Raw genomic sequence first — 27,269 nt, forward strand, 5'->3', positions numbered from 1 at the left:
TTCTTGGAGTTACCTTATATTTTCCAAATAAAATACACGTGTAGCGGCACAATATTTGTACGTAATCAATAAAAAGTGTTATCAAACACGGATTACGGAACATGCCCAAGGTAGTTGAGTAGAAAGATTGCACTTAAGTTAGGTTGCTTATAAAAATTAAACAAAGAACCTTCTACACTGTTCTTTTTCAAACTATGTATTAGTTAAGAAAGAAACAGGTAGCTTTTTCTTTACCACTATAGCATTACCTATTACCACTATAGCATAACCTATAATGTTTGTGGAGAAATGTCTTGACTTTATTGACCTCAGCAAGCTCTTTGGTGCTTTTCAATGTTTCTCAAGCTTTTGGGATCCCTGTTCAGTTTCTTTGGTATTCGGATAGTTGTGTATATCGACGAGATGTTGATTATGTCATGCTATAAGATGTCTTTCATGACTCAAATAGAGCCATTTATGTCCCTGCTGCAAAACCAGAAATAACCAGAAGTCTCACTTCTGTCTCATACGACCCTGTTCCTGGGGATTGTTTTAGACTTGAAAGATCCATCTCTTTTCCTTTTCAAGTCAAAGATAAGGACAATAAAGATGGAGTTATATTCTGTTCTGAGAGTAGTGTTATAGGTATGTTTACACATCCTTCAAAGCAATTTTTTCAGCCCCTCTGCACTCATAATCTAAGCCTCCAGTCAAGCCATAAAATTCTGATTTGTCTGTCTCTCACCCTGACTCTTTGGTTCTTTCTAATTTTCTCTCCTCTCACGTCTCTGTTTACTTGTTTGTCTTTGCACCTATGTGAACTACACTTTTAAAATTCTTGGAATTAAATATTGCTTTCAAAACATTTTTATAGGGTGGATTTGCACCTCTGGTAGGTCTTCTGCATTCAGACTTGGAAGATGTTTTAGTGAATGCGATGAATTGCATGAAGGCATTGAGTAAAGGAAATCCATTAAACCAAAAGGCAATTGAAGAAGAAGGGGCTATTCCCATTCTAGTTGAGTTCCTATCCTCCAAGACAGGTAATAATGATTATATGCACTTCGTTATATTATCTTGTCTTGTCTGTCATCTATTGTACCCACGCAAATTGTTTTTTAATTAATTAAAGAAGAATTTTTATTTTGCACATTTAAAATGTTGGCGCTTCAGCTTTTTTGAAGTTAAACAGTAAAATACTACAGCATTTTTTACATAATCATTGAAAACATAAATACTTATGTCTAAACGAACTGTAAGTGTCATCGGTATGACAAACTGTGCAGTGTGAAAAGAGGCCAAAAAAATGGACTGCAGCTAATGGAATTTCACAAGTTATGATTGGCAGTGAAAATATAGTTATATTTATATATCGATATTTGTTACCCTTTGGCATTCATTTGGTTTTAGAGAGCTGAGCCCAATAAATGTTTGAGTCTCACTAGCATTAGTTGACCCAGGTCCTTCAATATATTTCCAATACAATGTTCCTCCTTAACTTTGCACTTTACTTTACAGTTAACAAGTGATTGACGTCCACCACCCATGATCCAAAATACTATGCAGGATACCAGTTATGACCATGAAAGCAGTCGTCCAAAAAGTTGTTTCTATTAAGGTGTAGTTATGGTGCAGTTCATCTCATCTCTGCTTGTGGGGCCCTTTTGCAGAGCTCACAGGACTAGTGCTAAGCTATGAAAGAGGAAAACCAGACAAAAAGCACCTTACACCATGTCCAAACCAATGTGATTTATTGGTTGTCCAAACCCTACAATGCGTCTTTGTGTAGGCAAGCTGAACAGCTAGGGGAAGAGCGAGAGTGTGGAGCGTGAAAGATGAAGAAAAAGAAGGGGCAATTCCCTTTTTGGAACTAAAACCCTCACACACCTAGCAAGCTAGATGTCATGCTTCATCATATGGGTTCTGCTCCTCGTCAGACTGCCGCTGCAATGTCTGACGGGCACCCGTGATAGGGCTCTTTATCGGCGATCTTTTGTTCCAGCCATATGGTGCATGCGAGTAAGAGGGTCAGAGAAAGTGTAGTCGTGGGAAAGCGGTGAGTTAAAAAAGGTGGGTCAGTCCACAATAAGGTTTATTGGTGTGGCTGACGCCCTTGATTAAAATGGTGGGAGGAGAGATATATGCTAAGGGAGCACAAAGCAAGATACCTACAACCCCCTGATCAGGTCAACATGTTTATTGCCAGAATGGCAATTCGTCAGGACCTACGTGTTTCGTACTACACAGTGAAAAACTAAAAAAAGAGGTGTTTATACAACCTTATTCCATGAGGTCGTACAAGGGCAGGCCAATAGGTCCTGCTGAACTGAGGCGACCTAGAGGAAAATACATAACACAGGGGTAAATGCAGTACTGTGTATGTTGTGATGCAAGGTAAATACAAAAACACGCTCGGAAACAAACTCGTGAGTCTAAAACAAGCAACTGACTGAGGGATATTCACATGCATATCTCCATTTGGATATCAGTGGATTACATTGACAGGTTTAAGAGATATAAAAGATTTTTAGAAGGCGCTAAAAACTAGAGGGAATTATGAGGAACATGATAATGGGCACAGGGTAACAGATCTTACCCTAAGTGGGATCCTAAGGTGCCCCGCAGTCTGCTCCAGTGGGACCTGCACGTATAGGTCAGGTACCTGGGAGATGAATGAGAGCGTGGGGGTAAAACAGTGGATAATACTTATCAGTTTTATATTAACATCCCCTCGTGGGTCATGGCTCGCGGAGTGGAAGTTGCTGGGTGGGTAGCTAAAAGTCGGTAAACGCATTTGCGTGCCTGTGTAGCCACATTGAACATGTCCTCCCGCAGCAGCACGTAAGCCAAAGTGAATACCAGAGCAACGAATCAGCACGGACTGTCCCTGCACACCCGAGCGAGACTCGCTGGGGAACAGGAACTAGCCACGGTCAAACTCGTGTCCAGGAAACATCAGCGGGATACGTAAGCTAGAGACCACCAGGGACACTACCCGTGGCCAAAGACCGGCGTGAAACAATTGCGATCGAGAGATAGCTTCCAGCCCCATCGGCAAAAACGTACCCGGCGTGGACTGGAGCCGACAGGGTTAAGAAGCGAAAAAACGCGAGGTGGTTCCCCTGCAGACTTACCCGAATAGCGTGCGGTCAGCGCCGCTAACACCTACCCCCACCGTCTGGTCGGGACAGAGCAGCTGGTAACAGAACCGGCGTCTGTGAGAAATTTAAGTAGCTCCTGCCTCGCCGGGTTCGTGTGGGGGCGGGGCTTCGGCGGGACACTGCTAAGCATGCGTCAAAGTGAGTGTCTTGCGAACTCTGCCGCATTGATTGCCGTCAGTAATACCCGTGGCATATTAGTCGCGGCCATCTTGGGTGTGGAAGATCGGCGTAGAAAAATAGACTAATAAATGGAAAGGACATGGATAGATGTTAATCCAATTCCGCTCGGGATAAATAACGAGGGATGGGACCCGACCACAGTGGAAAGGGGCCATAGTCTGGATGTTACTGAGGGTAAGAATAATGGCAGCATTAGTTCATTCGGGACAATAAAGAGGAGGTAATGGGCATCTGTACATTCATCATTCTAGCGGTCAGTGACCCATATGCAGTGTGCTGTTTATGGTGTCCCCTGTGATTTCATGAGAGACGCGATAAAACAGTGGAGAGGTAGACACTGTATGACAAAGAAAAAGAAAAAACAGCAATATGTGAACCGTATGATGGGAAGACAGAAAGGTCAGTTCTAATGTGGAAGTGACGACCAAGGTACCGAGTCGTTCAGGCCATTTGTGTCAAGTTGAAGACGGTGGACCCATCTTTGTTCGATTCTGAACAATGCCTGCTGTGTGATGGAGGGGTGGGATTCCAAAACCAACCAGCGTATGCTGTCTGCCTGATGGCCTTGCTGTGTGTAATGGTCGTACAGCTTGGTGTATGTCTTGAGGCATCTGATATTGCTTTTGTGCTCCATGATACGTAGTTTTACTAGTCTCATGGTCATCCCAACATAATGTTTGTTACATGGGCAGGTTAGTACATAGACACACCTGGTACTGTTGCAATTAGTATGTTTACGTAACTGCCAGGTGAATGTCTCTGTGAGGGTGATCTCTTTGATTTGTCGAGTTTGGGGACAAACAACACATCCCCCACAGGGAAAGTGACCTGTCACTGGTGGCATACCCCACAAGGTACTTTGGCTGATGGCATTTTGTTTCTTGGGCCGTGTGTGAATTAAAGTGTCCTTGAGATTGGCCGTTCGTTTGAGGGCAAACCGAGGCTGTGGAATGTTCAAACCGCTAGAGTTAATGATGTGCCAATGTTTGTTTATGGTTTTCTTGATATAACCTGAATTTTTTGTAAAACAGGTGACACATGTGATCAGGTCATCAGACTCTTTGGGAATTGTCTCCAGTAGTGCTTCCCTAGGGTTATTCAGGGCGCGTTTGCAAGATTTATACACAAGCCTAGCCGGGTACCCTCTATCCTGTAATTTGTGTTGTAGGATACTTGCTTCATGGTTGAAGTCGGTCCTGTCTGTGCAGTTTCTGCGCACCCTGAGGAACTGGCCAAATGGGAGATTGTCCCTCAGGGCTCTCGGGTGGTAGCTCTCATAGAGAAGGAGACTATTTCTATCGGTATTTTTCCGGTAGAGTGTGGTCTTTAACCCGTCCGGGTTAAGGCTGATACTTAGATCGAGAAAGGGAATAGTCGTCTCTGAGATAGTGCCAGTGAACTTGAGGAAGGGGTTTTGCAGATTGATCCATGTACAGAAGGACTCACAGGTAGTCCGGTCTACTTTCCATAGAACGAGGATGTCGTCTATGTCCCTTCGCCAGAGTGTAAGGTTGTGACTGAAGGGGTTGTTAGGGGCCCTGATTACGTTTTCTTCAAAAGTAGACATGTAGATACAAGCTAGACTGGGAGCAAAAGTAGAACCCATAGAGGTCCCTCTGATTTGATGGTATAGTTGGGTACCGTACTGAAAGAAGTTCTCAGTTAAAGCTATGGTTGCACATGCCAGTATAAATGAAATGGGTGTAGGTGAACACCATTCTTCCTGTAGGAGGGTGGATTCAACAGCTTCTAGGGTTGCTTGTTGGGGGATGTTAGTGTACAACGCTTCAACGTCTAATGTGAGGAGGAGATCCACATCCTCCCTCCCCTTGATGTTATCTATCAGACGGAGCACATTCCTGGTGCCTTTTAGGAAAGAGGGTATCTTCTTGACCACCGGTTGTAAAAAAGAGTCGCAAAATTTAGAGAGCGGCTCAAGTAGAGAGCCAATCCCTGAGAAAATAGGCCTTCCAGGGACTGGGCCTTGCCCTTTATGGATCTTTGGGAGGGTGTAGAAGTAGGGAATCACCGGGTTGGTAGTCAATAGGAAAGCAGCTTCATTTTTGGTGATCCACTCATTTGTTTCACCTTCCATAATAAGGCTAGTGATAGTGGTGGTAAGTCTTTTAGTAGGATCTGTAGTCAGAGGTCTGTAGTGGGTAGTGTTCGCCAGCTGGCGTTTACATTCTGTGTCATAGTCGTTGCTGTTCTGAATCACAGTGGCACCACCCTTATCGATGGAGGTGTCGTTGGACAGGCCCTGAACCGCCTGTCTCTCAACTTTGCTCAGGTTGTTAAAGTTAGTGGTGACAGGTATGGTTTCCAGACCTCCTCGCGTTTTTTCGCTTCTTAACCCTGTCGGCCCCAGTCCACGCCGGGTGCGTTTTTGCCGGTGGGGCTGGAAGCTATCTCTCGATCGCAATTGTTTCACGCCGGTCTTTGGCCACGGGTAGTGTCCCTGGTGGTCTCTAGCTTACGTATCCCGCTGATGTTTCCTGGACACGAGTTTGACCGTGGCTAGTCCCTGTTCCCCAGCGAGTCTCGCTCGGGTGTGCAGGGACAGTCCGTGCTGATTTGTTGCTCTGGTATTCACTTTGGCTTACATGCTGCTGCGGGAGGACATGTTCAATGTGGCTACACAGGCACGCAAATGCATTTACTGACTTTTAGCTACCCACCCAGCAACTTCCACTCCGTGAGCCATGACCCACGAGGGGATGTTAATATAAAACTGATGAGTATTATCCACTGTTTTACCCCCACGCTCTCATTCATCTCCCAGGTACCTGACCTATACGTGCAGGTCCCACTGGAGCAGACTGCGGGGCACCTTAGGATCCCACTTAGGGTAAGATCTGTTACCCTGTGCCCATTATCATGTTCCTCATAATTCCCTCTAGTTTTTAGCGTCTTCTAAAAATCTTTTATATCTCTTAAACCTGTCAATGTAATCCACTGATATCCAAATGGAGATATGCATGTGAATATCCCTCAGTCAGTTGCTTGTTTTAGACTCACGAGTGTGTTTCCGAGCGTGTTTTTGTATTTACCTTGTATCACAACATACACAGTACTGCATTTACCCCTGTGTTATGTATTTTCCTCTAGGTCGCCTCAGTTCAGCAGGACCTATTGGCCTGCCCTTGTACGACCTCATGGAATAAGGTTGTATAAACACCTCTTTTTTTAGTTTTTCACTGTGTAGTACGAAACACGTAGGTCCTGACGAATTGCCATTCTGGCAAGAAACATGTTGACCTGATTAGAGGGTTGTAGGTATCTTGCTTTGTACTCCCTTAGCATATATCTCCCCTCCCACCATTTTAATCAAGGGCGTCAGCCACGCCAATAAAGCTTATTGTGGACTGACCCACCTTTTTTAACTCACTGCTTTCCCACGACTACACTTTCTCTGACCCTCTTACTCGCATGCACCATATGGCTGGAACAAAAGATCTCCGATAAAGAGCCCCTTTACGGGTGCCCGTCAGACATTGCAGCGCTAGTCTGACGAGGAGCCGCACCCATATGATGAAGCATGACATCTAACTTGCTAGGTGTGTGAGGGTTTTAGTTCCAAAAAGGGAATTTCCCCTTCTTTTTCTTCATCTTTCACGCTCCACACTCTCGCTCTTCCTCTTGGGCACTTTGTACCTTTCTTGTGCTACCAGTCTCTCTGACAGGTACACTGGACCCCGTTAAATATCGTCCACCAGCGGTTCCCCCCCTGTTGTTGATATAAGCTGAACAGCTAGCCAGCTGTGGAATCTATTTTATTTATGTATTTAAGGAGTTTTGTATATCGGTAAAATGCTTGAGGTAGTACTGGGCACTGATGGTGGTTAAGCGCAGCTTTCAATTGGTTTCTATATGAGATCTTCTCATGTAATACTGATGGGCAATAGAATCTCATTACTAAAGGAGCTGTACTTAGAAGATTGACAAAAAGAAAGAAAAAAATAATTTGCATTAATAATTCTAAAATGTTTTCATTGAAATAATTACATTAATTACATTAATTCAACTATCTTTAAATAAAATGTATTGTTACATTATTGTTTGAATTCAAAATAGGTCATTAAAATATGTATAATTAAATAATGAATATGTACTATATGTACATATTGTTAACATTAAGTTACATTTATTTATATTTGTAACTACTTTAAATAAATTAATATAATTTAGCATTATTTCCAATAGAGTTTTATTTTAAGTCCCTACCTCTATTACTTTCTGTGGAAGGGTGTTGCAGAACCAGTGTGAAAAGAAGTAAGTTGAGTTGTCAATGTCCAATTGTTTTTTTTCCTACCACTAGCCCTCCGTCCAGGGTGTGGTGTAGTTCTGAAAGCCCATGACTTGTCCTCTAAAGCAGAAGTCGAATTCATGTTATTCAATAAAGATAGTTGCAGCTGATACATCAACACATGTTTGAACCTTTCCACCAAACCATTACTCCTAGGATGATGAAAATATTTTTTGTGTGTCATATCCCAGATATTTTTTGAAGAATTCTTTCATTTCTATTGACATCAGCTGGGCACCATTGTTGGTTACCAATTTTTCAGGATAGCCTTCCCTTGCAACAATGGCTCATAGGAACTCAATAGCCATGCAAGTAGGGACACTCTCCACCATTTTGACTTTAAGCCAGTTTGACAAATAATCAATCAGTAGCAGGACAAATTTGGGTGAGCTAACCAATACTCCATAATGGCCTGAAATATCCAAAGCAAGTTTGTTCCATGGCATGCTTGGAGACTCAATAGGTATAACAGGAGAAGGCACAGTAATGTGAGTCTTATTGCTAATAAAACATGCACTACAATTTCTTACAAAATGTTCCACTGCTTTGTCTAAGCCCCACCACCAAAAATCATCTCTTATCCTATGTTTTAAAGTTCTAATATCACCAAGACCACTACTATGTGCAAGGAAAAATAACTTTTTATTGCATGCCCCTAGACACTACCAGCAATCCGCAATATCTCAAAACTTGATCAACTACTGACAACTCACTGGCAACTTTAGCAAATGGCAATAGCTCATTCCTTAAATGTGTTGTATTAGGCCAACCCAAATTCACATTTTCTTTCACTTAACGCAAAGTTTTATCTCTGTCAGCAGACTTAAACCATTCACTCTGACACAACACTCTATTTAGTAATTAATAGATGATATTTACCATTTATACTATATTGATTTCGGCCATTTCATCACTGTACTTTGTCTCAACTCCACACAACGGTAAACTCGATAAGCAATAGTCCACAAAGTTCTTTGTTCCTGATACATATTCAATTCAATATTGAAATTCCTGTAACTTATATTACCATTTAGCAATTCGCGACGTGGATTTCTCACCACCATGAGTGCTAAACAAATCCACCAGAGGATTGTGGTCAGTATGCAGAATGAGTTTATTACACCACAAAAAGTTCTTAAAATGTTCCACACCCCTCCCTGTACCTAAGGCTTCTTGTTCATTGGCGGAGTAGGTACATTCTGCTTCAAGCAAAGCCCTAGAAGTGAATGCAGTTATGTCTTCTTTGCCATTGGTACATATCTGTATCAACAGTGCACCTAAACTGGCATTGCTGGTGTCTGTCATAACTTATATTGCTATTAGTATTAAATGATTTAAATGGCTGAGCAGATACAAAATCCCCTTTTATCTAATTAAAAACTCTATTAAGATCATTGTTCCATTCATACTTAATGTTCTTCTTCAGACGTTCACGAAGAACAGCTGCTTTGGATGCAAACTGGGGAACACATTTGGCATACTACTCAATTAGCCCTCAAGAAGATCTTAACTGATCCTTGCCTCATGGGAAAACTGCATCTTCAATGGCTTTCAAGATTCTGAACTTTTGGATGAATGCCATTAGCAGATACCCCAATTAATGAACACCTGGCTGAGCAACTTTGTATTGGTCTTTTTTAATGTTGTACCATTTTTATTGAGAATTATTTTCATGTATACTCTTAGCCTATACCAGTATGTCATCCTATAAACATGTCATGCCATCAACTCCTTTGAACAAACCTTTCCTTACCCTCACTAACACAAATGATGCAGACATAAATCCAAAAGGCATACAAACATAATGAAAAGCACCATCCGGGGTTACAAAAAACAGTGAGGTGTTTAAAGTCCTGATGAAATTATTTTTCATGGTATGCAGCAAACATATCTAATGGAGTTAAAAGAACTGAATTTTTTAAGGCTGCCAACATTTTATTAATATTTGACTGAGGTTGATGGTCTATCCAAATATTACAATGGAGATCACAGAGATTGACACATAATCACAATGAATTGTCAACCTTCAATGCTAATACCACCGATGATTATAATTCCAAACAATCAATAGGTTTAATTGTAGATAATGAATATAGTTTAAATAACCCTGCTCTCAATTCTTGTTTTAGACTCAGGGGTACTTTGCATGGTTTGTGGACAACTGGTACTTCATTGTTCTTCAAAACTAACCGGTGTTGAAAACCCTTTAATTATTTCCCCAGATGATCACAAAAAAAGTAAGATATCTACCAATCCATTCCACACTGACATCACCTTTTCCGATCACAAGTGTACTCAAATTGGTGACAAATAACCTGTCTTTGGTTATTACTAATTCAGGGTGCTTATGATCGAGGATAATTTTAAGCTCATGTCAAGCTCCCCTTGATCATCCCACTCCAACGTATTTGAACCATTCTTTTCTTCAAAAACCTCCCATTGTGCATAATATTTCCTCAAATGCTAATTTGGCTTTAAGTTTTCCAGTAACTTCAACTTTATTTCCTCCATATGCATATAATTTCTCTGAAGACTCCCCTAACTGTACACAATCAAGTCTTTCAAATTCAGTTTTGCCTATCAAGGCTAATGAAGAATGAGAATCTACCATAATGTTAACTAAGTGTGCATGATTATATTTTCCAGTAATATTTGCCTAACATAAATGAGCATAAAGCCTCTGCTTATTATATTTAAAATAGATTTGGTTCAAAGCAGGATATTGTTGGAAATAAACAACCTGTGTCTATCTCCCACAATAAAAATGAATAAATGTACCTCTATTATGGTCAATTTTCAAAGGGGAGGTTATAGGTTTTTGGACATATTTTGTTCTATAGTTTTGGGTATGGATTTATCTGCATTCCTCTTGTGAACAGCCTTTATTTCGTGGGATTCTGTTTCAACATTTGATATCCCTTTCTTATATATTTCTGATAATTCGATATACCTTGCAATATTTAGAGCAGTTTTCATCTTTTGAATCACTGTAATTGCACTTTTTAGTTAATGCTCTTAAAGCAGCAACAATGCCATTGATGGATTCACTAAGATAGTGTCCCTTCTGTAAAAATCTGTGCCTCTCAAGCACAACATTGCCTTTGTGATGGAATCTTCTGTCATATGTTTTCATGACAGACACATACTAATCTAATTCCCCTTTATTTTATTCTCCTACAGGAGACAATCCTACCAATTGTACTGGTAAAGCTTTCAGTATTAATCTCCCTTCTGGACTTAAATTGTGGATCAATAAAGCTTTCTCTCACTTAGATGTAAAAGTGTCACCAAGGTAGGCTTCAAAAGGTTCATGCCTTTGTTTTCAGTTTCATGTTAGAGTACCGGGAGTTGCTAAAAAGGTAGGAGGTGGAGAAACCCCTCCCATAAATGTTGCATGCGGCGAATAGCTTCACACGATCACCACTAATATAATATAGGGTAAAATAATTAGGTTTAAATACAACAATATGCTTTAGAAAAAACCAGGTGGGGCTGTTGAACACGTTTATAACCTGCACTCTTGAAGACGTTTTCCAGACTTCACCTTCACCATGGAGTTTCAATGAATAAAATAAATTGCCCACAAACACGATGGCACCAATGCCAAAACCTTGCATCTGATGAGTGAAGAAAAAACAATGCTGTGTACACATACACAGAGTTACAAAAACAAAGGTCCTTAAACGTTTACAATAAGGTTGTGATAAATATAGACTAGAATCAGCGCTATACATAAGAGCAAAGGTGCACAACACAATTCTTAAGTTACAGTTCTAATAATCACAGACGTAGGTTTTCTTGGTTGTGATTTTCTTTATTCCAAAATGGTGTACATTCATAAAACACAGGTTTTTGCAGCCGACGCGTTTCGTCCACAAGGGACTTCTTCAGGGCTGCCATAAAAACAAACACATAGACATACAATTAAAATCTGAGTTAAAAAAGGAGTGGAGACACTTAATCATAGAGACACTTAGTCATAGATGCAGCTAGGCTTAGCAACAAAGAATATATAACCTTCTGGTTATATTATTTCAGCCGACCATAATGGTCACGTTCCTTAGGGCATTTGCAACCAAAAGCCATCCCTATTATGGCACATTGTTCTTAAAACACGAAAAAGAACAGAACAGTATGACAAATACATTGTTGTACATATTCTTGATGCACTAATCAATTTGACAAGGTGCCCTAGTGATTTATGTTATATGCATTCTAGGTTTCTCCATTTTGTTCTGCCATACTCCTCATCAAAGGATCAGTATGTGAGGAGTCAAATTGAACGGTACAGTGGGAACCGAATTGGTGAATAGAAGGGGTGTGGAGGAAAGAAATGGGAAAGAGAAAGAGAAGAAGAGAGAAAGCAAGCACTGTAAACTCTGGGATGTACTTAAATAAAGATCCCACATACCGAGTTCATTTGATAACAGGTAGTCGTGGTTTCTTTACAATATGGACGTCTCAGGAGGCTTCTTAGTTCGTAATGCTCGAGTTCCTAAAGGGGAAATTCCCACAGACATTTGTAAGGATAGAGCAAGAGCCCTCAAGAGTCAATAAGGATTGATTATAAAGAGTTGCTAGACATTCGATATGGGGATCCGGCAGTTCTCCAAATAAACCATATTATCATTAAACATATAATCATGTACTCTTCTGTATCTTTTGTAGATAGTAGAAGCTCTTCTAACAAAACGGATATTCATAATTTCACTGTAAGTCCGTAGCAAAAATTTGAGGACATGATTGTTTTATATGAACTAATTTGTTAGCATAATATAATCTATCCTGAGGGGACATAGGCCAATCACAATTAAGTGTGATAGCTAGACAGAATATTGACACCAAGGGACAGACAAATTTATAAAAGAACCCTGTTGCACAGTCTACCCCATAGGTAGTCTTGTGCAGTTTGATTATAGTACATTGTATGTTAATATTTTCTGTACGGTTGTGATGGCGGGTCTATCGCTGGCTGGAAAAGCAGGCAAGGAGGCCGTATATAGTGGGCTATACTGTTCGTTTATTACACCATAGACAGAAAGCAAAGTCCCAATAGAAGCAAGAAGGTCCAGGGGAGGATGCCGCTGTTCTTTCCGGTTCTTGGGATCGGGTCTGGATCTTCGGGACGTCCGTCAACGGCTCCGGTAGTGGGGAGGATCCACGGAGGGCAGCAAGAGGAGAAAAACAAGGGACCGTTAGTCCTGTCTTGAGCCTTTGGGCATGAAGGTAACAAACACCGTCACCCGGGCAGTGAGGGGGGCAGAAAAGACACAGTGAGGGAAGGAAGGGCTCGGGGTGGAGGAAAGACAGGGCGGCAAATAGCAAGGGTGTTGTTCGGTCGGGCGTGGGAGACTTTTTACACGGTGATAGTGCTTTACAATTATACTACAGTGCAAGGGATATGAGGCTACAGAGAAAGGAGATTTTTACAGGGGCTATGCAACGGGCTCCTAATGAGCTACGAAAAAAAAAGACTCTAAGGTACTCACGCGGTCCGCCGTAACTCTCCAGTGAGTCACGGCCGCTCTTCAGCCACCTCCTGAGGGCTCCACCACTCTTCAGTCCACACCTCTTCCTCGCACGCCTCCTCTCCTTCTCCAGCTTCAGTCCGAGTGTCCTGCCACGATGCTCCGACGGCGTTCTGCTTCCTGGGCTCGGCTTTTCCCTGTTCTGGCGCTGCCGCGGGGGCGGGACTTCCGGGGTTGGTGGGATGTGCTTCCTCCGGTCTCAGGGCTCTGGTTGGTTCCTGTAATAGAGAGAAGGGCGGGGGTCCGTGGGTTATGGCTGCTGCTCCGAGTCCCGTCTCCGGCACGGGAATGTGTCTGTGGGGTTGCAGTCTCGGCGAAAAGGAAGGAGGTACGTGTGGGGGAGGGCGGCTTCCCTTCAGGGGGGCCCGGGGTACCGTCTCACATCCCCTTCCCCTAGCTGTCCTTCTTGTACCGGAGGGAGACAGGGGATATCGAGAAAGGAAGTCTGCATTACCCTGGTCTGAACCTTTTCTGTGTTTTGTTGTGAAACGGAAGGGCTGTAGGGACAGAAACCAGCGGAGGACCCGGTCGTTCTGGCCTTTGTTCCGGGCCATCCACTCCAAGGGGGCGTGGTCAGTGTAGAGGATAAATTCTCTGCCTTCAAGGTAGTATCGTAGGCTTTCCACTGCCCACTTGATTGCGAGGGCTTCTTTTTCCACTACAGCATAATGTTTTTCTCCGGGGAACAGTTTGCGGCTCACATATAGTATGGGTTTTTCGTTCCCTAGGGCATCTTTTTGTGATAGCACCGCCCCCAGCCCTTGATCGGAAGCATCCGTTTGCAGAATAAACGGCAGTGAATATTCAGGGGGCACCAGGACCGGACTGGAGGTAAGGGCGTCTTTTAAGTCCGAGAAGGCTTTCCAGGCTTCCGGTGTGGGGTTTCGTAGCTGCTCATCCGATCGGTGTGTTTTCTTTAGGAGATCTGTGAGGGCTGCAGCTCTCTGTGAAAAGTTGGGTACAAACCGCCGATAATAGCCTAGAAGGCCTAAAAAGGCTCGGAGGTCTCTTTTTGTCTGAGGGAAGGGAAGGGACTTGATGGCCACGGTTTTACTTTCTTGGGGTCGTATCAGGCCTTCCCCCAGGTATTTGACTGTCCCGGCTGCAAGGGTGGTTTTGGCGGGGTTGATGGCAAACCAAAAGGAGCCTAGGGAAGAGACAACGCTGTGAAGATGTGTCAGGTGTTGGTCCCAGCTATCACTAATGATGACGATATCGTCTAGATATGCTCCAGCGTATCGTGCGTGGGGCCGTAGGACGTAGTTCATGGCACGCTGAAAAGTGGCGGGGGCGCCATGCAGCCCAAAGGGCATGACCGTGAATTGGTACAACCCCTCAGGGGTGGAAAAGGCGGTTTTCTTTTTGTCCTGTTCCCTGAGGGGTATCTGCCAATACCCTTTGCAGAGATCAAGGGTGGAGATGAATTTAGCCTTTCCTATCCTCTCTATCATCTCATCCACCCGGGGTAAGGGATAGGTGTCAAAGCTGGATACCTTATTGACCTCCTGAAAGTCAATACAAAACCTTACAGACCCGTCAGGTTTGGGCACCAAGACGATAGGGGAGTTCCAGTCGCTGACTGAGGGCTCTATAATACCCATCCTCTGCATCTCCTCTATTTCCTTCCGTATAACCGCCCGTCGCGCCTCGGGGACTCGATAGGGTCGTAAACGGACAACCTTTCCTGGCTCTGTGTCTATGACGTGTTCCGTGATAGCGGTACGGCCAGGGGAAGAGGAAAAGACCCCTTTCACAGAGCATAGGGCTTCTCGGATGTCTCGGTTTTGGGTGGCATTCAGATCGGGGTCAAGGCAGGGTTCAAAAGGGAAAGGTAGGGGCAGGCAGGTCCCGGCGAGGACCGGACGGGGTCCTTCCCATTTTTTTAGCAGGTTCACGTGGTATATCTGGGAGGTACCCCGAGTGGGGTCCAGCTCTACCTCGTAGGTGACTGGGGTCACCTGTCGTCGAATGGCATAGGGTCCTTGCCATTGACCCAGGAGTTTTTGGTCTGACGAGGGCATCATAAGGAGGACCAAATCACCCACAGCGAAGACACGGGTTCTAGTGCCCTTGTCGTATTGCCTCTTCTGGGTGTTTTGGGCAGTTACTAGGTTTTGCCTTACGATGTCTCGTATCTGAGACAGGTGGGACTTCAAGTTTTCCAGATATTCAGGGAGGGGACGGGTGCGATCAGGCTCTGCTTCCCAGGCCTCCTGTGCCATGTCTAACAGAGTACATGGGGGCCTCCCATACAGCAGCTCATATGGGGAATAACCAGTGCTGCTTTGGGTCTTGCAGCAAATGGCGAATAGGGCCAGTGGTAGCATGTCTTCCCACCGTTTAGCTTCCAAGCCCAGAAGTTTTTTCAAAGTTTGTTTTAACGTAGCGTTATAGCGCTCAACCAATCCGTCGGTCTGCGGATGATACGCTGAGGTCTTGATCTGTTTTATCCCTAACTGGGCACAAACTTGTCTCATAAGAGCAGAAACGAAAGGGGTACCCTGATCAGTCAGGATTTCCCTGGGAAACCCCACTCGGGAAAAGATAGAAATAAGGGCCTTGGCTATGCTCTGGGCCGTGGGTTGACGAAGGGGTATGGCCTCCGGAAAGCGAGTGGCATAGTCGACTATGACCAACGCATAGCGACACCCACTTTGGGAGGGTAGGAGGGGTCCTATGATATCCATCCCTATTCGGCTGAACGGGATGTCAATAAGAGGGAGAGGTTGTAAAGGCACTCAGGGGGGTCTGTGACGGCTGTGTTTTTGACAAACCGCACACTCACGGCAGTATGTTTTAATCCTCTGATGTACGCCAGGCCAGTAGAATTTTTCCAGAACCGCTAGACTGGTCTTCTCGTCCCCGAAGTGTCCCCCTAAAAGGTGGCTGTGAGCTAGGAAGAGAACCTTGTCTTGGAAAGGACCAGGGATTAACAACTGGGGGTTCTGTTGGGGCCCCCCCTTTCGATAGTAACCCATTTTTTTGTAAAAGTAGGGACCTACTTGCAGCGGATCCGCGTTATCCAGGGCCCTCCCCCATGCTTCCTGAAGGAGGGGATCCTCCTGTTGTGCTGCCCTGAAATCCCTGTCGGTCTGCTAGGGGTGGTCTTCCGTGAGTGCGGGGTAAGCACTGGTGTAGTCCTTTTTTTCTCTTCTCCTCTGGCTTTTGGGCTTGTGAGGTTTGGGATCCGTAGTCGGGGTTGTTAGGCCCGAAGAATAGGGAGCCTCACTCCACCACTGAGCCAGGGAGTCTGATGTGTCCTGGAGGAGCATAGGCAGTCCTGGATAGTCGCTCCCCAAAATGGCTTGCTCGGGTAGCGCTGGCACCAGTCCGACAGTGAGTCTTGTTCCAGGGTCTTTGGGGTGTTGGACATGAACCTGGGTGGTTGGATACCGTTTGGTATCCCCATGGAAACACTGGATATCCACGACTCCTGTAGGGTTGCCGACTGGACAGGTGAAGTCCTGAGGCCGGAGAACGCTTTGACGGCAACCGGTGTCGGCGAGAGCCATGACTCGCTGTCCATCAATCGAGACGGGGCAATGAAACGGGGGAGGGGTAGTTTCCTGAGTGGAGCACACTTGGGGCCCGATGTAGGTAGCCCTTTACCGATCGGAATCGGCCGAAAATACCGATTTTCGGCCGTTTCCGATCGGTAAAGGGCTATCGAGATGTAGGGGCACATTTTCGGTAATTTTACCGAATCTTTATCATTACCGATTCGGTAATATTTACCGATTCGGTAATGATAACGATTCGGTAAAATTACCGAAAATGCAATGTGGGTAGCCTATGTTCCATCAGCACATGGCTTACAGAATCGGTATTTTACCATGGAATACAAATCCATGGTAAAAAACCGATTCCTGTGTACATGCACATCTGTGCATGTACACATGTGCCATGTGACAGACAGACGTGCCCTTAGGGCATGTCTGTGTGCCACATTGCACACATGCCCGTTTTGGGGGTGCTAGAGGGTGTCAAAGTGACACCCCCTGCACCCTTGTGAATTCTTTAATTACCGATTCGGTAAATACCGAATCGGTAATGCCTAATCATTCCTATGGGCTTCAAAGCCCATAGGAATGAATGGGCATTACCGATTCGGTATTTACCGAATCGGTAATTAAAGAATTGTTAACGATTCGGTAACGAATCCAGATGTTGGGACCTCCATCCCATTTACCGATTTTGAAATACCGAATCGGTAAAATTCGGTATTTCAAAATCGGTAAATGGGATTTACCTACATCGGGCCCATAGTTCCTTACGAGACTGACCTCCATCGGCTCCTCTTTCTGTGGGCACACGCGGTCAATGTGTCCGAAACCCCCACACGAATAACACTGGGGTCCTGGGTTAGGGGGCCGGAACAGGACCGGTGAGGGCAAAAGGGGGGTTGGTTCTGGTCTTCGGGGTAACAGAGGTCGGGGGGAGGACGAGGGCCGGTCGCGTTGTGGGGCCTGTGAAGATGGTCCTCCTTGCCCCGCTGGAGCACGGCTGAAGGCACTCGCTATTTCGATAGCAATGTCCAAAGTGAGGCGGGAGTGTTGTCTAACCCAGCGCTGTGTAGCCGGGTACAGGGAGTTCAAGAACTGTTCGAGATATATCTTCTCCATGATATTCTCTTTAGTGGAGTCTTCTGGTCTGAGCCAACGATTTGCCAGATCCCTAATCCGAAATGAGAGTGCTCTGGGGTTCTCTTGGGGTCTCTCTTTCGCTTGTCTTAGTTGTACCCGGTAGGTCTCGTCGTCCATACCGAGACGCTCCAGGATACACCGTTTGATGTCCGCATACGGGTTGTTGCCCTGGATGTTGGCCTGTTGGTAGGCGGCCTGCAAGTCGCCTGTTAAAAGGGGACCTAGATATTGGCCCCATCGGTCCACAGGCCAATTGGCTGCTTGGGCTAATCGTTCAAAGTTGGTAAAGAAGTAGTCCGGGTCTTCCCCTGGCACATACTTCTGGAGGACCACGGAGGGGAGAGAGGTCATAGGCCTCTGTTGTCCCATAGCGTCAGTGAGCTTTCGCAAAGTTTGTTCATGGGCTACTCCCTAGCCCTTCAGAACGTTGTGGAGCTGTCCCCGGTCATCTTCCGTGGTCTTCAGGAACCGCTCCATAAGCTTTCCGAATTGGTCTTGTGATTCCGCCATTTTCGTCAGGACGGCCTCCATGCTTCCAGCAGATCCCACTTCTGACACCAGTTGTGATGGCGGGTCTATCGCTGGCTGGAAAAGCAGGCAAGGAGGCCGTATATAGTGGGCTATACTGTTCGTTTATTACACCATAGACAGAAAGCAAAGTACCAATAGAAGCAAGAAGGTCCAGGGGAGGATGCCGCTGTTCTTTCCGGTTCTTGGGATCGGGTCCGGATCTTCGGGACGTCCGTCGACGGCTCCGGTAGTGGGGAGGATCCACGGAGGGCAGCAAGAGGAGAAAAACAAGGGACCGTTAGACCTGTCTTGAGCCTTTGGGCATGAAGGTAACAAACACCGTCACCCGGGCAGTGAGGGGGGCAGAAAAGACACAGTGAGGGAAGGAAGGGCTCGGGGTGGAGGAAAGACAGGGCGGCAAATAGCAAGGGTGTTGTTCGGTCGGGCGTGGGAGACTTTTTACACAGTGATAGTGCTTTACAATTATACTACAGTGCAAGGGATGTGAGGCTACAGAGAAAGGAGATTTTTACAGGGGCTATACAACGGGCTCCTAATGAGCTACGAAAAAAAAAGACTCTAAGGTACTCACGCGGTCCGCCGTAACTCTCCAGTGAGTCACGGCCGCTCTTCAGCCACCTCCTGAGGGCTTCACCACTCTTCAGTCCACACCTCTTCCTCGCACGCCTCCTCTCCTTCTCCAGCTTCAGTCCGAGTGTCCTGCTACGATGCTCCGACGGCGTTCTGCTTCCTGGGCTCGGCTTTTCCCTGTTCTGGCGCTGCCGCGGGGGCGGGACTTCCGGGGTTGGTGGAATGTGCTTCCTCCGGTCTCAGGGCTCTGGTTGGTTCCTGTAATAGAGAGAAGGGCGGGGGTCCGTGGGTTATGGCTGCTGCTCCGAGTCCCGTCTCCGGTGCGGGAATGTGTCTGTGGGGTTGCAGTCTCGGCGAAAAGGAAGGAGGTACGTGTGGGGGAGGGCGGCTTCCCTTCAGGGGGGCCCGGGGTACCGTCTCACAACGGTATCCTACGTGGTGTCAAAGAAAAAAACGTATCCCAAATGGCATTACTCTTGACAAATAATATATGGAGCAATTCTTCGTGATGCCATTTGGGATACGTTTTTTCTTTGACACCAAGTAGGATACCGTACAGAAAATATTAACATACAATGTACTATAATCAAACTGCACAAGACTACCTATGGGGTAGACTGTGCAAAAGGGTTCTTTTATAAATTTGTCTGTCCCTTGGTGTCAATATTCTGTCTAGCTATCACACTTAATTGTGATTGGCCTATCAGGATAGATTATATTATGCTAACAAATTAGTTCATATAAAACAATCATGTCCTCAAATTATTGCTACGGACTTACATTGAAATTATGAATATCCGTTTTGTTAGAAGGGCTTCTACTATCTACAAAAGATACAGAAGAGTACATGATTATATGTTTCATGATAATATGGTTTATTTGGAGAACTGCCGGGTCCCCATATTGAATGTCTAGCAACTCTTTATAATCAATCCTTATTGACTCTTGAGGGCTCTTGCTCTATCTTTACAAATGTCTATGGGAATTTCCCCTTTAGGAACTCGAGCATTACGAACTAAGAAGCCTCCTGAGACGTCCATATTGAAAAGAAACCACGACTACCTGTTATCAAATGAACTCGGTATGTGGAATCTTTATATAACCACTTGGATGCTGTGGCTTGTCCAACGATTTCATGTAATTTCCATTGAAATGAATGGGCACTCCATGACGAGTTACCCTTGTCATTAGCATCCAAGGAGTACATCCCAGAGTTTACTGTGCTTACTTTCTCCCTTCTTCTTCTTCTCTTTCTCTTTCTCTTTCCCATTTCTTTCCTCCAGTCACCCCTTCTATTCACCAATTCGGTTCCCACTGTACGTTCAATTTGACTCCTTACATACTGATCCTTTGATGAGGAGTATGGCAGAACAAAATGGAGAAACCTAGAATGCATATAACATAAATCACTAGGGCACCTTGTCAAATTGATTAGTGCATCAAGAATATGTACAACAATGTATTTGTCATACTGTTCTGTTCTTTTTCGTGTTTTAAGAACAATGTGCCATAATAGGGATGGCTTTTGGTTGCAAATGCCCTAAGGAACGTGACCATTATGGTCGGCTGAAATAATATAACCAGAAAGTTATATATTCTTTGTTGCTAAGCCTGGCTGCATCTATGACTAAGTGTCTCTATGATTAAGTGTCTCCACTCCTTTTTTAACTCAGATTTTAATTGTATGTCTATATGTTTGTTTTTATGGCAGCCCTGAAGAAGTCCCTTGTGGACGAAACGCGTCGGCTGCAAAAACCTGTGTTTTTTTAATGTACACCATTTTGGAATAAAGAAAATCACAACCAAGAAAACCTACGTCTTTGATTATTAGAACTGTAACTTAAGAATTGAGTTGTGCACCTTTGCTCTTATGTATGGATTACCTTAGTTCTTTGATGAACTAGCACTGTGACAGTGGGTGTCAGTCAGTGTGCACACACATTGCCCATACAAACTATTGGGGGCAATTCACAATTACGAGTGATTTGGGTTGGGTGCTGTATGCTAGGAAGGTTCCACTGTCTACCTCTCTTTATTGAAATAGAATCAGCGCTATATTTAAGATGTCCAGCCGTACAATAAATTTAATGAATCACAAAAATTCAGAACAATCAAGAGCAGGTTAATAGAGTGGGACACAATCCTGCGTCCTACAAAAACACAAAACAATTACATATGGACAAGAAGATTTCAGGCAAAACAAAAAATAGCTTATGGCCAATACAAATAATAAGACCAAGCTTTTCAATTAACAGTCACTGCACTAGTTTAAACTCATTGGATTAACGTGCAGACTGTTTAACCAAGTCGACGACGTTTCAAACACTTTTAAAAAATACTAGGATCATCATCAGAATGGGTAATATACAAGCCTGAAACAATATACTGCCTGTGAAGGAAAGAAAATGGGGAAAAAGGCAGAAGACGAAACGATATTAGAGGACATATTAAGAGAAATTGGAGTTTGACCAACAGGTGGTAGCTAATGTGCATGCTAACTAGGTGAGTGCTATAATCAGAAAAATACTGGGGCACGGCTTATTCCAGTTGTGTCAAGTAGTGCAGCCTACTATTGCAAGGAACAGGGCAACAAGAAACTTTGTGAATCATGCTCCTTACTGTGTATTAACTGCCGGTAGCTAGAGGAAACGATATAATCGGAGTTCCGATATCTTTGGTTGTACAAGTTGGTGAAAGGACCATGCGGCGAGTGAGATTTATAGTCTGCGGCTTGAGTTTACAAATGGACGTTTGGGAGTGGCGATTCTAAATGCTAGCAGGCATGCTACGTGACAACGTGGGTACCAGATAAGTGCACGCTGCAAGACCGGGCAAGACAAAGCGCATTTAAAACGTGACAATGTGGTAGATGAATGACAGCGTAAAATCTGGATATGTTCCGAGTGGTCAGGCAGCAGCTTCCAATATAGAATGTAGAAACCGAAATATAGCGTGGAAATGAGGTAACAAGTGCATAGTTCAGAATAGCCGAACCAGGGCACATTTGAGAAGTTAATTTCCGCATTGAAACCAGGCATGCTATGAGTGGTGGAGCAGCAGCTATCGTTGTGTTTTACAAAAAGTAAAGGCATAGCGCACGGTGAGGAGTAAACTGACCTCAGTCATAGGGAGTGCGAGTACATGGGAACTGATGCAGGATGATTCCAGCCGGGTAAGCGTGGGAGCTTCAAAGGAACTGCTACGATGAGCGAACCTGGCGGGAGGATAGTGAAATTAATGCGTGGTGTGGGTACTAAGTGTGGCAAGGGTGCGCACCTGTGGCGGAAATGGTCGCTTACCTTGGTGGGACAATTAGTATTCAAGTCGGGGGTCAAGGATGAGTGTAGGAACTCTAGCTCTGGATAACTAGTAGTATGGGCAGGGTGAAAATAACAACCGGAGCCCTGGGGAAAATAGGGAAGGAAGGGAGATCATGCTTTGTTGGAAAGATTCGGACTGAGGTTAGTTGGGTCAGGAGAGGAGTCTTACTGGTGATTTGCTGGAAGGTGATCCAATCGCGTGCTCGATGGTCGTGAGTCCGGCGTGGAGAATGAAGCCGGGTAGCGTGAATTGCGCGTGCGAATTAGGTTGAAAAAACAGTGGCCATCTTGAGCGAGGGATTTGATAGGTGTGGAAGAAAGACTTCGAATAATGGCTGTCGTGAACACAAAAAAGGGGGAAGGATATGATTATCCAGGCATAGGTTAACACTTTTCTTATAAAACAAAAAATTAATTATTGTAAAGTGAACATTGAAGGCTGACAATGGTGTGTAAAATTAAACATTTCTATAGGCAACATTTTTTTGGGGAGGGGTTACAAGGCGAGCCTGTTGTAAATTTTGAACCATTTGGAGCAAACTTTGAAAAGTCAAATTAAAAGTAAATCTAAAACACAGAATGGCTTAACAAATATTTTCTGAGACCAATTCTTTAGAAACAGTTGGTTTTGCGTCTAAGTGCAAAGTATGGCAATGATTCTTTTTACAGTTGTAACAGCTGGTGGAGGCACAGTTCTGAGATTAGAACATCAAGGGGAATTTAGAGCAAGGTAGTCCAATCTTCGTTACTGTTTAGTCCGTTCTTAATGCTGTTCAAGTGGATAATACATTTCAATTCCTCTTTATTGAGAAGTTGCGCCATGTCTGCTCCTCTTGGTGGTGGTTTTAATACACTGAGAACTGTTCATTTGATGTCATTCTCTTTGTGGTCGGCATAATTAAAATGTTCGACCAATGGCACATTTGAGGTTTGGCAGCGCACCCTACTGCGGTGTTGTCCAATGTGAGTCTTAACTGTCTGCGTTGTTTGGCCAATGTAGACTTTCAGGCAAGGACATTGAATCAAATAAATAACATTACAGGTGTTGCCGGCGCCATGAAGGCCGATGTGCTATGTACAATGGATGTTGAATCCTTGTACACCAACATTCCCCTGATACTGGCCATGAATGTCATTCAAAAGGTCCTTGACTCTAGGCCCGCCCTCACAATGTACCAACACTTTTCATACTGCAACTACTTGAACTCAGTCTCACTAGGAATTTTTTCACTTTCGACAATGAGTACTACCAACAGGTAAATGTACATCCATGGGGGCTGTTTTTGCCCCAACCTAGCTATTCTCTTCATGGACCATCTAGAGACAACAATAATCCTTTCTCCCACTAATCCCTTCTTTTCTGGTGTCAAATAATAGCGCCGCTACATTGATGATGTTTTTCTTCTCTGGCACAACAATGAAGTCACACTCCATCAATTTTTACACTGGTTAAACAACAATTGTTTAGGACTCAATTTTACCTTGTCCCTTGATCACTCCTCAATTGCTTTTCTGGACCTCACCATTTACCACTCTAACGGTGAACTTCTCACAAGGCTCTATAGGAAACCTGAGGAGCGTAATACGCTACTCCATTACGAAGCAACCACCCAAGAGCATTACGGTATTCTGTACCGTACTCCCAGTTCTTACGTATCAGGTGCAATTGTTTTGCTAAACAGGACTACTTTCAAGAAGCCTCTACTCTAGCAACCAAGCTTAAGGCTCGTGGCTACCCCAAATGACTGGTACGCAATGCCCGCAAGCGAGCTTGGTATTGCCCAAGGGAAATTTTGCTTTCTCCCAAGGTCAAATCCAATACAAATCGAATTATTTGTGTGACCACATTCTCACCAGTATCAAACCCCATTCGCAAATACATTCTCAGACACTGGACTACACTCAACGCCGGTGATTTGAATATTGAATGTCCCCTTTTCGCTTTCAGAAAAAGCCGGAATTTGAAAGACCACCTTGTAAGAGCAGCACTACCAAATCCCAAACCATCTCTCAACCTTGATGCCCACTGGGGCCTCGAATCATTGATAGGACACTCAAAATGCGGTAATTGTAATGTTTGTGACTACACTATAGAAGGCAAGATTTTCACTTTCAACAATGTTGTAATTAAATCACGGTCATTTTCAAACTGCAACACCTGTAATGTTATTTATTTGATTCAATGCCCTTGCCCGAAAGTCTACATTGGCCAAACAACGCAGAAAGTGAAGACTAGCATTGGACAACACCGCAGTAGGGTTTGCTGCCAAATCCCAAATGCGCCATTGGTTGAACATTTCAATTGTGCCGACCACAAAGAGGTACAAAAGGGGGTGGTGATGGACGGAGCATCTGAACCAATCAAACACTCACACCCAGTCAAAAGATCTGGGTTTGATCCATCACCGTTCTTTAGCCCACTCTGCCACCCCAGTTCAGACATGGCTATTTGCAAATCAGTCTGACCCTGTGCCTCATGGGAACAGTCCAGCCCGTACTGCCAAGCCATGCCTTCCCAGCACCAGAAACAAGCGTCCGAGGACCGGTTTCTGGCATTCCAGCCGTCTTCAGCCCGGCTTGCTTGAATCCAGTGGCAAAGTGAGCAATGGACTCACGTCTGAGCATACCCTGCCACACTTATGGCGGCCAAAGTGGTACAAAAGGGGGTGGTGACATCAAATGGACAGTTCTCAGTGTATTGAAATCACTTCTAAGAGGAGCAGACATGGCGCAACTTCTCAATAAAGAGGAATTGAAATGTATTATCCGCTTGAACAGCATTAAGCATTATAGAAAATGGGGTAACCCAAAAATCAACGGACCTGGGTATGATACGGGAATGCAAACAAATGGTCCGAGACACATTCGGCGTGTACTAAATACTGTCCTTGATCCATCATGTGTTATATCAAAAAGCTATAACACTGGTCTATAATCCTTACGAGAAAGACACTATCATCTTACAATTGCATACATATTTCTGAATGTATGTGCTAATTAAGAACCAAAAAGAACAAACAACAATACACAGGCGCCAAAGTGACAAGTATCATAAGTGGAGAAGCGTGGCTCAGTGGTTAGAGGCGGCAGACCCGGAAGCTGAGATCGGCCGTGGACCAGGGTTCCATTCCCCGCCTCGGCGGGACTCGGGCTCAAAAATTCCACGGACTCGACAATTCTCGCTCCGGTGCCTACTCGACTCACGGGGTCACACTCTGCGACTCTGGGCAATAGCTTGCTTAATCTCCACTACGGCCCCTCGCGGCGGGATGCCTGGCTTTCACCTTGTGGATACCCTGCCGGGGTATCTCACAGGGGAATACCAGGACGGGTTCCCTAAGCAAGCGCCTTGATGCCTTCGGGTGATACGTGCGCTATATAAGTCGCAATACATTTACATTTACATTTATTTCTATTTATTTATAGATTCATCAAGCACATTAATATGTAATGGTCAGAGGTTGCCTAAAGAAAGCAAGAAAGGGGAGTAGGGAAGCGATGGTGTGAGGTTTGAAAGGAAAAGATCAAAAAAATAAACAATTACATCTTTTTAAACCATTACTGGTCAGAGTACCAGTAACAGTAAGACCTGTCCGTAAGTAAAGTTTTGTTTACAAAATATTTCAGTTGGTTCATACATGCAACAAATGCATTTCCTGAATGTAGTGTGGGGAAAAATGGGTACAGGTCTAGTATGGGTAGAGGGCGTCGATGTTTCGACTCGACTAACGCGTGGAGGGCAACTGTGAACCTCAGCTGCGAGTCTTCTTCAGGACAGGGTGGAGGCAACCTGGGGGTGGAGAATGGGGGTTAATGTGGCGCTCTGTGATAAGAAACGGAAAGTGCGCAAGGGGACACTAACCTAATCCTGGTGCCAACCTGGCAACTCAGGTATTATGAGGATCGCTGTCATCCGATCGAGTGGAAAGAGGGATTGGCTCAAGCTCGCCAGATCCAATAGAGCCCCACAGTGGCTTCACAATTCAGGGAATATATCCAGAACCTTCCAAGGGCCCCTGTGTGGGGAAATGACAGGGCGTCAAGGCTAACAATTATATACAACTGGGTGGGGCATCTGAGAACATCTTGTGCCTGGTGTGATGTTTTCGAGTGAATGGGGTGAATCTAAAAACCGGTGTGTGGTGAGGAAGAGAGGAAGAACGGCCGCTGAGCCAAAGACAATTGCTGCTGGCATGAGAGAGTTGAGCAGTTACCATATCTCCCATAGGACATGCCGTGAAACAAGGCTAGTGAATTCCAAATATCCGTTTCTAAATGTGTCCCCTGAATCGTAAGTGAAGGCAGCTGGCCAGAAGCAGGAGTTACACGGCAGCCTTGGTGAGAGAGGGGGCCATGCACGTATGCAAAATGCGATCGGCTGTGTCGTGAATCAAAAAAGGGAGGACGATTATAAATGTGCAGCTAAAAACGTGCCTCTAGACAGAGAACCCATACAGGATGACTTAAGGGGTGCTAAATTACCTTCAAATTCGGCAGTCATCGCAAGCGAGACGGAGACCTCATCCCGTGCGGCTTCGTCCGTTGAATGCAGAGGCAGAGTGAGCGCCGAGCAGCCAGTTAAGTCTGAGCACGGTGGGCAGCTGTGACGTGCACGCTGGGCGCACGAAGGGCAGCATATGTAGAAGAATGCCCGAGCACCAAGAGCACGTTGCTCCTTGGTTGTGTGATAGGCATTCTTCTTTTCCCTAAAAGGTAAGAAGGCTATTTATTCGTAAAGTGACAACACATTTGTCTCCTGCATCGACTCAAGGGAGAACACTGGGCCTGCTGTGTTGTTTAGACATCTTTAAATGGATTTCTGTTCAGATTATTGTATTCTAGTTACTCTTGCCAAGTCTCCATAGTTACATGCAAAGCAGATTGCCAAAAACCATGATTCCAGCACTGTGGCATTTGAAAGTGCCAACATACCTAAGGTGTCATATTTCAGAATTGTAAAAAGGCTAAGGGCCAGATGTACTTACTTTTAATACAATGTAGCAAAGGAACCTGCTACCTTGCGTTGCATGAAAGAGAGAAAGAAAGACATT

General features: G+C 44.7%; 1 protein-coding gene across 4 annotated transcripts in view; it reads left to right on the forward strand.

Annotated features, from left to right (window-relative positions):
- The window catches only part of ANKAR (ankyrin and armadillo repeat containing), a 1,199,016-nt gene that overhangs the window by 875,067 nt on the left and 296,680 nt on the right, over positions 1-27,269 (forward strand). For all 4 annotated transcript variants that reach the window (XM_078680368.1, XM_078680367.1, XM_078680369.1 and 1 more), the window contains one exon: positions 854-1,022. In XM_078680368.1, coding sequence (XP_078536494.1) covers positions 854-1,022 — 169 coding nt within the window. The remainder of the gene's footprint in view (positions 1-853; positions 1,023-27,269) is intronic.

Source organism: Lissotriton helveticus, chromosome 3_1 (genome assembly GCF_964261635.1).
Source record: "Lissotriton helveticus chromosome 3_1, aLisHel1.1, whole genome shotgun sequence".
Lineage (NCBI taxonomy): Eukaryota > Metazoa > Chordata > Amphibia > Caudata > Salamandridae > Lissotriton > Lissotriton helveticus.